General features: G+C 44.0%; 1 protein-coding gene across 1 annotated transcript in view; it reads right to left on the bottom strand.

Annotated features, from left to right (window-relative positions):
• Positions 1 to 12,317, bottom strand: part of cubn (cubilin (intrinsic factor-cobalamin receptor)) — a 50,816-nt gene extending 38,499 nt beyond the window's left edge. The window contains exons 1-18 of the mRNA XM_024000194.1: positions 11,716 to 12,317; positions 11,121 to 11,247; positions 10,433 to 10,567; positions 10,166 to 10,267; positions 9,960 to 10,063; positions 9,717 to 9,843; positions 8,816 to 8,984; positions 7,986 to 8,117; positions 7,259 to 7,354; positions 6,703 to 6,827; positions 6,082 to 6,268; positions 5,798 to 5,916; positions 5,276 to 5,510; positions 4,884 to 5,065; positions 4,579 to 4,741; positions 4,127 to 4,317; positions 3,512 to 3,668; positions 2,395 to 2,570 (exon numbers count right to left, since the gene is read on the bottom strand). Coding sequence (XP_023855962.1) covers positions 2,395 to 2,570; positions 3,512 to 3,668; positions 4,127 to 4,317; positions 4,579 to 4,741; positions 4,884 to 5,065; positions 5,276 to 5,510; positions 5,798 to 5,916; positions 6,082 to 6,268; positions 6,703 to 6,827; positions 7,259 to 7,354; positions 7,986 to 8,117; positions 8,816 to 8,984; positions 9,717 to 9,843; positions 9,960 to 10,063; positions 10,166 to 10,267; positions 10,433 to 10,567; positions 11,121 to 11,247; positions 11,716 to 11,840 — 2,652 coding nt within the window. The 5' untranslated portion in view covers positions 11,841 to 12,317. The remainder of the gene's footprint in view (positions 1 to 2,394; positions 2,571 to 3,511; positions 3,669 to 4,126; positions 4,318 to 4,578; positions 4,742 to 4,883; positions 5,066 to 5,275; positions 5,511 to 5,797; positions 5,917 to 6,081; positions 6,269 to 6,702; positions 6,828 to 7,258; positions 7,355 to 7,985; positions 8,118 to 8,815; positions 8,985 to 9,716; positions 9,844 to 9,959; positions 10,064 to 10,165; positions 10,268 to 10,432; positions 10,568 to 11,120; positions 11,248 to 11,715) is intronic.
• Positions 12,318 to 12,384: the final 67 nt, after the last annotated feature.

Raw genomic sequence — 12,384 nt, 5'->3', positions numbered from 1 at the left:
AGCAGGAAAGAAAGAGAAGTGAAGAGAGGACAAGACAGAAAGGAGAGAGAGAGAGAAAGAAATAGAGAGAAAGAAAGAGAGAAAGAAAGTGAGAGAGAGAGAACGAAAGGAGAGAGAGCGAGAGAGAGAAAGAGAAAGATAGAAAGAAAGAAAGAGAGAGAAAGAAATAAAGAAAGAACATTTTGCATGAGGGTCTGCTATTCAAATTGATGGAAAGTGGTGTTGGGGATTAAACATAGGACATTATAAAATACATGTATACAAACAACAAGTGTGCGGTTAAAACTGGCAAAACAACACACACATTTCTTTCCACAGGGCCTTAGGGTGAGACAGGGATGCAGCTTAAGCCCCACTCTCTTCAGCATATATACTGACTAGTACAAGGGTTCTAGAACAGTCTGCAGCACCCTGCCACATCCTACTAGAATTTGAAGTAAAATGTCTACTGTTTGCTGATTATCAGGTGCTTCTGTCCCCAACCAAGGAGGGTCTACAGCAGCACCTAGATCTTCTGCACAGATTCTGTCAGACCTGGGCCCTGAGAGTAAATCTCAGTAAGACAAAAATAATGGTGTTCCAAAAAAGGTCCAGTTTCCAGGACCACAAAAAACAAATCCCATCTAGACACCGTTGCCCTAGAGCACGCAAAAAACGATACATATCTCATCCTAAACATTGGCGCCACAAGTAACTTCCACAAAGCTGTGAAGGATCTAAGAGACAAGGCAAGAAAGGCCTTCTATGCCATCAAAAGGAACATAACATTTGACATACCAATTAGGATCTGGCAAAAAATACTTGAATCAGTTATGGAACCCATTGCCCTTTATGGTTGTGAGGTCTAGGGTCCTCTCTCAAATCAAGAATTCACAAAATGGGACAAACACCAAACTGAGACTGCATGCAGAATTCTGAAAAAATATCCTCCGTGTACAACGTAAAACACCAAATAACGCATGCAGAGGAGAATTAGACCGATACCCACTATTTATCAAAATACAGAAAAGAGCTGTTAAATTCTACAACCACCTAAAAAGAAGCGATTCTCAACCCTTCCATAACAAAGCCATCACCTACAGAGAAAAAAACCTGGAGAAGAGTCCCCTTAACAAGCTGGTCCTGGGGCTCTGTTCACAAACACAAACAGACCCCACAGAGCCCCAGGACAACAACACAATTAGACCCAACCAAATCATGAGAATAATTACTTGACACACTGGAAAGAATTTACTAAAAAACCCTGAGCAAACTAGAATGCTATTTGGCCCTACAGTGGCAGATTTCCTGACTACTGTGACTGACCCAAAATTAAGGAAATATTTACTATGTACATACTCAGTGAGCATAGCCTTGCTATTGAGAAAGGCCACTGAAGGCAGACCTGGCTGTCAAAAGAAGACAGGCTATGTGCACACTGCCCACAAAATGAGGTGGAAACTGAGCTGCACTTCCTAACCTCCGGCCAACTGTATGACCATATTAGAGACATATATTTCCCTCAGATTACACAGACCCAAGATTTGTGACCTGTTGCCACAGACCAGTTACACGTGGTCTGCCACTGCGAGGACGATCAGCTGTCCGTCCTGTCTCCCTGTAGCGCTGTCTTAGGCGTATCACAGTATGGACATTGCAATTTATTGCTCTGGACCACATCTGCAGTCCTCATGCCTCCTTGCAGCATACCTAAGGCACGTTCATGCAGATGAGCAGGGACCCTGGGCATCGTTCTTTTGGTGTTTTTCAGAGTCAGTAGAAAGGCCTCTTTAGTGTCCTAGGTTTTCATAACTGTGACCTTAATTGCCTACCGTCTGTAAGCTGTTAGTGTCTTAACGACCGTTCCACAGGTGCACGTTCATTAATTGTTTATGGTTCATTGAACAAGCATGGGAAACAGTGTTTAAACCCTTTACAATGAAGATCTGTGAAGTTATTTGGATTTTTACAAATTATCTTTGAAAGACAGGGTCCTGAAAAAGGGATGTTTCTTTTTTGCTGAGTTTATGTTTCCCATAAACTAAAACCAAAAAAGCCCCTTAAATTGAAATTGAGAGACAGAAAGAAAGAAAGAAAGAGAGAGAGAGAGGTGACGCTTATATCAGGTCACCTCGTCTCTTTAGAAGTGTTTGTGTATGTAATGACAACAATAGTAAATATATATATGTACATTTTGATTTAACACTTTTTTGGTTACTACATGATTCCATATGTGTTATTTCATAGTTTTAATGTCTTCACTATTATTCTACAATGTAGAAAATAATAAAAATAAAGAAAAACCCTGGAATGAGTAGGTGTCCAAACTTTTGACTGGTACTGTATATTCATTGGCAATGTTTGACAATCAGAGGCAGAATTCAAGAATGAAAGGCTGGAGGGAATTTTGAATACCTCAACAAAGTCATATACACAGGAGCCACTCTCGATGTCGAAGGTGAGGAAGTTGAGGGTGACAACATAGCCCTGTGGTTGGTTGATGACCCACTCACACTCCTTGTTGTGGGGGTAGGCATCAGGGTGGTAGGGGGACCGGATCTGACCCGTACCAGAGAAGGTGCCACCACAGCCTGGGAAAGAGAGAACTCCATTGAGACAATTCTAGATGGCTATGCACAAACTAATTGGAAAAGGAGGTCAAGTTAATTCATTCTAATGGACTGCAAACCAGTTGCCAGATGATGAAAATTAACTGTAAGGACCTGTAAGAGAGCCTGCTAAATGACAAAACTGTTCTTTTGGCTGAGATCACCATACACGACTGTTACACTTCACATACTGTATATGCAAATACGGAGCGAAGAGAACAAGCATTGGGAATCACACTGGATATTTATCCCAGGCCTTGACACTAAGTAGTCCAGTCTGACAGGCCATTTCCAGGTGCAGAAGATGGAGTGGAGGGTGGGCCATTAAAGGGCACACACACACACACACACACACACACTATTCACGGTGAGCGTCAAGAGTGTGTTTAATCACCAGAGAATGCCAATGCCGCAGGTAGACTTAAGGTTCAATAAGAGAGGTAGAGAACATTGAAGAGAACACCACTATGTCAATAACTCAATTTCGCTGATATAACCTCAGTCTCTCGAGCAGCTGTTAAATAACATACATGCCAGGCATACAGACATATGAGATGGCCACACACACACACACAAAACTGCATGGTGGGGGAGGGGGCAGAAGAAGCTGAATACACAACCCTTTTTATCCTTCACATAAAACCCTCGCACTTTTAATAAGCTCTGCGAGGCAGCTGTGCTGAAATGTGATTACTACAGAGGTAGAGATCGGGGAGACGTGAGATTTTAACTGCTTAGAGACCTAGCGAGAAGCACTATATGGATGCAGTACATTATCAGTACCCCTATATGTCACCGGGTCATGATTTTTTGGCATATCTGAAGAGCTTGTGGTTTGTCACTGTTGGAGTTTGCCAGTGACAAGACGGTGAAGAGATAGTGTTTTGCCACTGGTGTGGTTAGACAGCGCTTGTGTTTCTCACCGACTTCGTATGTGGCCCTGAACCCGGCCCGGGTGATTGATCCGTCAGACTTGAAGCGGATCCAGAGAGCATTGGAGGAGGACAGGATGGGTGCAGGGATGYCATCGCCACAGTACTTCCCAATCAGAGGGCCTGTCTCTGTGGGACCATCACGGACCTGGGAAACACAACCAGGAGAGTCAAACACYAACAATGTTACGAGGACACAGAGATACAGGTAAACACATCATAGCTAATCCCCCTCCCAGAGACAAAGCACCTTGACACCACCAACAATCTCAATCACAAACACACACATGCACGCACACAGTTTTGTATTGCTATCCTTGTGGGGACCAAAMAATTTATTCCCATCCAAAATATTTTTTCCTTAACCCCAAACCCTTAACCTAACCTAACCATAACCCTAACCTTACCCCCCAAACTCCTAACCCTAAAACTATACCTAACTGTAATGCCTAACCCAAACCTTAATTCTAATCCTAAACCTAACATTTTTCATTGTGGGGACTGGGAAATTGTCCCCAAATGTCTGAATTTCTTTGTTTTACTATCCCTGTGAGGACTTCTGGTACCCACAAGGATAGTTAAACAAAAACACACACACTACTGTACCTCCACATAGTCAAACACACAACCGCTGTGGGACTCCAAGTCCACATGGGTGAAGTTGAGCGAGACAATCTCATTAGCCGGCAGGCGGATGATGTAGACACACTGGCGGTTGTGGGCGTAGTTATTGGGCCAGTTGGGGGAGATGATGATGCCCTCGCTCTCTGTAAAGGTTCCTCCACAACCAGGGTCAGCTAGAACAGAGAGAGCCGGACACATGACCTTCAGTTCTAGAGGGAGATCCTTTAGAATAGCCTAGTCCCAGATCACTTTGGGATGGTTAGCCGACTCCTATGGTCATTTATGGAACGACCATAGGAARGAGCAAAACAGCACAAAGATRTGGGACCAAGAAAAGCTGCATACGACATTGCAAAACATGGAGAATCCTTGTAATAATCCTATCCTTATCAAAGGTCAGTTGTTAACAGTAGTTGATATGACAGATCTCTTACATGGAGAGGTGGTGTATGTGATGTGGAAGCCACGGTCAGAGTTAGAGAAGTCCGAGTGGAACCTTATCCATGCTGCAGGTCCCGTGGTCTGGATTGGGGCGGGAGACACATTGTGGCAGTACTTATCTAGAACCGGATCTTCTGGGAGGAGACCATCCCGAATCTAGAACACAGAACACAGAACCAAGGGCAGACAACCGTTACAGTAACAGACCTAGAACTTTCACAGTTGCGGATGAAAATGAAAAATCTTAATATTCACATAATGTTGCTGAAGGGACATGTTGCCATGGTGCCTGCCTCACCTCCAGGTAGTCATAGTTACAGTCAGGGTGGTTTTCCAGGCTGAGGGTTCCGAAGGCAAAGGTGATGAGCAGGCCGGGGGCCACGTCAACCGTCCAATAGCAGTCGCGGTTGGGAGGGTAGTTGCCGGGGTAACCAGGTGAGTTGATGTTACCGTAGGGTTCGGTCAACTCCCCCCCACATACTGGAGGTGGAACAAACAGGTACATATTGCAGTGAGGAGAGGACTGCACATGTGTAACACCTGACTAAGCTATTTCAGGTAGATTGCAAATAATACATTTTGTCTAGGTCTCTTGCTAACACAGACACACACAGGCACACACAGACACACACAGGCACACACAAGCCCAAGCACACACAAGCCCAAGCACACACAAGCACAGGCACACACCTGGTGTCTGTGAGGTCCAGGCCACAGTGAAGCCGCCTGCGTTGACGGAATGGTCAGAGCGGAACCAAAAGTACAATGCATTGTGGGAGCTGAAGAGCTCTGCGGGGGAGCTGGTACCGCAGTACTTCCCTAACTGATAGGCCGAGGCGCTCTCGCCATCGTGGATCTGAAGGAAGTCGAAGTTGCAGTTGGCACTGTTCTCCAGCTCAAAGTGAGGGAAGGTGATCCGCAGAATCTGGGAAGAAATGAACACCACAGTATTAACACAGCATCAAAGAACTATTCCACTTCTCTTGTACTCACTCATCTTCTATAGCTACTTGGCGTGCACAATGAAAAGAACAAATGTTCTAAATGTCACCAAAATGCTTATTCCATGGGATACTGCATTACTACTGATGTAACAGCATGGAAGAGCATATGCCAAACTCTTTGTTAGACTGTGAGTCCAGTCTTGTCATGTGTAGTCTGGTCCAGGACCTGCTGCGTGTAAGTGACTGTGTGGCATTAGATTACACCGACCTTGTTGGCGTCTGTTCTGATGACCCAGGCACAGCTGACCTGGTGGTCATACTGGTCACTACCAGGGGTATTGGGGTAGCTGAATGTACCAGCCGGGCCAGTCAGGTAGCCTCCACACACTGACAACACACACACACACACACAGGTAAGTGAAGCACACAGTACACACACTGTACATACACAGCAAAACTCCCTGAAACAAGTCACTTTCTCTTTATCATTCCATAAAGACACAGATATACATGCAAAGCAGTGACGGCACGAGCACATGCACGCACACACACCTTGCTGTGCGGTCTGGCAGGTTGGCCCTGTCCACTGGTCAGTGCAGGTACAGGTGAATCCATTGAGTCCATCGTTGCAGGTACCTCCGTTCTGACATGGGTTGCTGGCACACTCATTGACATTCTGGTCACAGTTCACCCCTCCCCAGCCAGGACTACAGGTACACAGATACCCTGTGGAAGTAGGCTGGGGGGGGGGGGGGGATACAGCAAAAATGTTACCAAAACCCAATTATAAACTGGGTTTGTTCAAGCCCTGAATGTTGATTGACTGTCAGCTGTAGTATATCAGTCCGTATACCACGTGTACGACAAAACATGTATTTTTACTGGTCTAACTAGGTTGGTACCCAGTTTATAATAGCAATAAGGCACTTTGGGTGTTTGTGGTATATGGCCAATTTACCACGGCTAAGGGCTGTATCCAGGCACTCCGCATTGTGTCGTGCATAAGAACAGCCCTTAGCTGTGGTATATTGGCCACATACCACACCCCCTCATGCCTTACTGCTTAAATAATATACTGTATAGATGAAAACTGGACAAATCGTAGGTTAAGGAGTAAAATCCTGGTCCTGAGAAACTGTGAAGCTGCTAGAGTCCCATGTAACCCACGCTCACCACACACTGTCCGTTGACACATGGATTGTTGGTCTGACAGATATTGCTGCTCTGGGTGCATCCTGTTGGGCCGTAGCCATTTCCTGTGTAGTCTGGGGGACAGGTGCACACTGGGAGGGTGGAGCCTGGAAGCACAGAGACATGGTCAGGATACCTGATTAACTCACTCATCATAACATTAAAAGACACAGATGCATTTACTGGACTGGGTATAAAGATGAGGMAGAATGGATACAGCACGAACAAGGACCATTTGTTAGAGAAATAAACCAAATCTCCCTAACTACCATGCAACAAAAGTATACTACATTTCCTCCCATAYGTGAATAGGTCATTGATCTCTGGTGTCTCTGGTCTCTCAGCACTCACAGCCTCTACTCATGAGATAGCATCATAATCTAGTCTCCTGGCTGTAACAGTCATTATAGTGGATGTCAGCCATCAGGAGGTGAGAGAGAGCAGAGCTGTCAACGCCTGCTATAATGGCCCTGTCTTATCCTCACGGCCAGCGGTCATGAGGTGCCGTAAAGGTAGGTGTGTGTGTGTACACGTTTACCTGGAGTGGAAGAGCAGGTAGCAAGGGGGTAGCAGCCTCCATTGTTATTGGCACAGATGTTAGCCTGAGTGCAGGTTCTCCCATCTCCTTCATAGCCTGGATACAGATCAATCAATTAACCAATCAATCCACCAATGAACCAGTGGGTCTATACAMCAGTCAAAAAGCAACATTTTGAATTATAAAAAAGGGCCATAAAATACTGTTGAGCACAATGTCTAATTATGAGATACAGACAGGGACAGACAGAGGAGAGGTCGACAAAGTGAGATTGAAAAAGAGAGAGACAGAAACTGAGCCAGAGGGGTAGAGAGTATACACACAGAGATCTCTGAATGGGGCTAGCGCTGAACACACTACATAGTCAGGCATCTGCTTTTCATCAGAGCTATATTACTGAAAACTACCAGGAGTCAGCTAGCATCCACCTGCCAGCTGGCATCCGCCGTAACCACGGACAGGAAAACAAGGACAGCTTTCTTCTGTGGTACACCAAATCCACCAGCTCAGRTTTGACTTTCAAACCAAGGGTTGTGTAAGGACACACTTACAGTAACCTGACCAAGACCATGTTGGTCTAAATGTTGTGTGTGTGTCACCAAGAGATCAGTTGTAGCAACAGAGCACCTTTTCTAACTCCTAGAGAAATACCAGAAAACAGTACAGAGAGGAAGGTAAAGAAAGAAGAGGATCCAGAAGAGATTCCTCCAGATACAGATATGGGTACCTGGAGGACAGGTTCCACAGTGGAAGGAGCCCATGGTATTGAGACACTGGACCATAGGAGTAGTGGAGCATCCTCCGTTATTAGTGGAACACTCATTCACATCCAGACAGCTGTAGCCGTTGCCCTGCCATCCTGGGGGAATGCACAACAAACAGTGCTAAGGACATTTACTGTAATACAGGAAATCATTGTTTATTACACAGTTAGGCATAGGCATATTATTCAAGGTTACATTCACATTTAGTTTACAGATGCATTGTTTATGGTAATGATATACAAGCAAGCATAACATTTATTCTTTACTGATGCACACACACACACATTATGCACAATAAGCATCACAAAGATCCACACATCTTCACACACAGAACAGCCTGTGTTCCTCTGTAGAGTTCAGTTAATCGCGATGGGGCTGTTCCCAGAGTAAAGAAATAGGACCCAGATCCCTTAATGTCAGAGTATCACCTGAGGGGCAGTCCTGCAAGGAGCTAAGGACAGCCGTTTCCAAATGATATTCAATAACGCTCACGAATCGCAAATCTTGTGCTTTCTTGTACTTTCCCAAGTTGAAACCCAGGAAATACAGTAAAGTACAGATTTGCTGGAGCAATGTCTTTGTCTTAAGAAGTACTATTGTATAACTGAATTTGAGAGCACTTCGACTCAAGATCAAAACATGCTATTTTGGAAGACGGAAGAAGCATCCATCTGGCAACCACATGGAGGTAACCAACTATGTCAGCCATTTTGGGTCAGCAAACATCAGTTTCCTCAGACCTAATGCACAATACCATTGATGATAAGGAAACTGAGCACTGAGCGGCTCTCACCAGCAGGACAGGAGCCACAGTAGAAGGAGCCCTGGGTGTTGTAACAGGTCACAGGGGGGTTGGTGGAGCAAGGCTTCTGGGCAAGGCTACACTCATCCACGTCTGAGATACAGGCCGGGTTGCCGGCTGGGGCCATCCAACCATCATCACAAACACACTTAAACTTGGGCTGGAAGGAAATAACACAACATGGCATGGCCTGGATTAATGTCAACTCCCATGAATAGAATATGTACAGAATGTGTACCGAGCACATTTACATGCACTAGTAGTGAATCACTGATGTGATATGACCTGCGTCATAGAAATACAGTCATTCTAGAGTCATTCTATTTCCATGATGTTCATGGCCTACTGAGCCGAGACTCAATAAGATTWGCAAAGGGCCTTTAAAAAAAAAGAGGATGAAGGCATCTCTGCCTATAAATAATTTAATTGATTCGATATTCAAGGGATAAATGGTTATAGCTACTCCCATGTAAGACCACTGGCACTGTACTACTGGTAATGGATTGGTCCCTACTACTCTAATGCAGGTCTCAGATCTATCATCACTATGAAAAATAAGTGTTTCATTGCTCTAGTCTACTCTAATAAAATTAAATAAACATTAAGGCTATGGTAGCTAGCAGTGCTAAATCTAATCTAGTAATTGCTTTCTTCACAGGGCATTTATCACATTAAACTAATTGTTTGAAGCCAAGGGACCAGGGTGAAGACGTTGGCTGAAATAAATGACCTTGTCTAGACAGTCTTCATTAATTAAATGAAAGTATCTTTGACTAGTTAAACAGGGCAGGCTACAGCTAAGAAAAAAATTCGGACAGTTCTGTTTTTATACAGATGAGATCCATGAAATCAAATAGGAGACCACCACTGTTGAATGATGATTGACAGTTACCACGTTCGGTGTGATTCTGTCTGCGTCGATGCATGTCCCATGGACACACAGGTCCTGAGCAGCACCCTGACAGTCGTCATAGCGGGTCGTACACAGGGTACCAGACCACTCTGGTGAACAGGCGCAACTGGAAGAGAAATACAACAAGACAGATTCAGTGTGTGTGTGTGTGTGTGTGTGTGTGTGTGTGTGTGTGTGTGTGTGTGTGTCTCTCTCTCAGTGTGTGTGTGTGTGTGGCCTCACGTAAAGGATCCAGGGGTGTTGATACAAGTGGCTCCATTCTGACATCCCTGAGAGGTCCCGACAAAGATCTGGCACTCATTCACATCCACAGCACAGATGGAACCCTGCAGACACACAAAACACAATTTAAACAGGAATAACACATATATGCAGCTTTGTGCACACTCCCTCTCTCTCACTCTGTGTCAACTCCAGTGTCCACTTACCCCCCAGTTGCTGGGGCACATGCAGTGAAAAGAGTCCAGCAGGTCTAGACAGGTGGCTCCATTCTGACAGGGATTACTGGTACATGTCTTTCTCTGGACCGTCTTGGAGAAGCAGGGAGAGAAAGAAGGAGAGGACAGASGCAGAGGAAGGGTGAGAGGAAGAGGGTAAGGGGTTTGGAGTTAGGGAAATTATTATTTGTTATAATAAGAGTAAGATTCATCATACTCAATATGTAACATGTAAGAAGTAGGCCCTACTGTACTTACCTGTTCTAGTGCTGTCACTTTAGTTTCAAGTGATGACACCTTTGTGTTGAGCGTATTGAGTTGGTTAGTGACATCAGGGGACGTTCCACCTCCATTTTGTTTTATAATGTTAATGTCAGCTTCGTTTGTTTTGATCTGAAATTATATGAAGTAAGAAGTAAAGAAGACTTGGTATGGAAGTTTTGATGTAAAATGTTTCTTCACCATTATTAAATTAATGTTTCTAAAGAGTAATAACCATGCTACAATAAAAGTAGATATTAATACATTTTGATCTTTGGTCAAATGCTGGTTGAATTGCAGAGTCTGCTCTTTCTAAGTTGTTAATGATTCATAGTATCATGTGAAAACACTCGCTTATAGAGATGTTGAGAGACAGAACAAAGTCCTGAACAGATGGAATATTRTGAAGAATTTGCTTTTTGGGCATATTTTCCTAAAGATAGTTATGTGAACAAGATAAGTGGATAAGAAAACTAAATCACTTCCCAATGTTCCAATTACCATATCCATGGTGATATCCACCACTTGATCTGATATGATTTCTACAACTTTAGCTGGAAAAAAACAGTKACAAAGATGGATGCCTTTCGAAAAGACGGTACAAAACATGAAAACATTTCTACAAATTGTCTGTCAATGTGAATATGTTTATTCATTTAAGACTTTCTCTCGCGTGTGTGTGTACCTGACTCATCAGCTGAGTGAGGTCCTCATTTCCCACTTTGACACTGCCTGACCCTGAGGTCTGGAAGCGGATCTCTTTGTTATGGGTGGAGAAGACCAGGTGACCGTTCTCTGATACCATGCGTGGCCTAGGAGGACCAGATATTTATTTCAAATTATTCATTTACATGTGAACAGATTTAATGTATCAACATTTTAATTGTATATACACAACACGTACCACTATACAGAAGATATCATATAGCATGTAGGTTAGGTACTAAACGCTGTTAATTTATATTTTTATGATTTCGATGACAAATGAGCTCATTCTCCAATAGCAATAGATTAAATTCACCCTTTGGAGGTGATGCTTGGTTGAGCTTTGAAGATCAGAGTTGCTTGACTGAAGCGAAAATATTTGCAGATAACTACATTTTTACCCGTTGCAATAATGTAAAGTTTATGTAACAAATTCAATCACTTTAAATAATTATTACATTACACAACTGCTTTTAGCAGACACTGCATTCTTTCAAATTAACAAAAAAAAACTATAACCACAATTCCAACAACCACTGGCCATCACTAAAATCCTCTTTCATCACCAAACTCACTGGTCATTACTGATGTCCCTCTTGCTGCGAGGTCCTTGGGCGGCGTGCTCCCCTTGGTCACACTGTAGTCCAACCAGGAAGAGGAGGCCGAAGAGCAACCAGGAGAGCTGCTGTATCCGAGCCATGCTGAGAGAGTCTGGTCCCTGGACACCCGCTCTTCAGACACTATACTGCCGTACAGACCTGATGTAACACTCTAATGCCTCTAGAAAGGGACAGGGGAGGACAGGGGTGCACTTTGTCCCCACTGGTCTTCTTCTGGAAGCAGGCAATGGCAGCCACATAGAACCATAAAACACCCAAACCTACCCAACGATGAAAGGGGGAGGGGGGGGCATTTTAAACACAATTACATACCGGTTATGTCCTTTTATTGGGTGATTGACACGAACCATCACATGATTTAAGAGATGAATAACCAGAGGTTAGGGATCGGCTGGAGTGAACGTTAGTTAGCTAACAGTAACACATGCAGGGACCTGGCTGTTTGAAGCCTCTTCCTTAGTGTATGGTTCAAATGAGTGTACGGTCCAAAGGAGATGAGGAGCTTCTCTCATCTATAAAAGATTAAAGGTTTTTGAACTTCCTTGATAAACGAGGAAGGCTCAAATCATATTCATAATTACTGCCAAAAAGAAGATCCATCACAATACATACAAGTTGAGAAAA

This window comes from Salvelinus sp. IW2-2015, linkage group LG14, assembly GCF_002910315.2.
Source record: "Salvelinus sp. IW2-2015 linkage group LG14, ASM291031v2, whole genome shotgun sequence".
Taxonomy (NCBI): Eukaryota; Metazoa; Chordata; class Actinopteri; order Salmoniformes; family Salmonidae; genus Salvelinus; species Salvelinus sp. IW2-2015.
The sequence above is the reverse complement of the archived record's forward strand: the minus strand, read 5'-3'. Positions and strand labels throughout refer to the sequence as shown.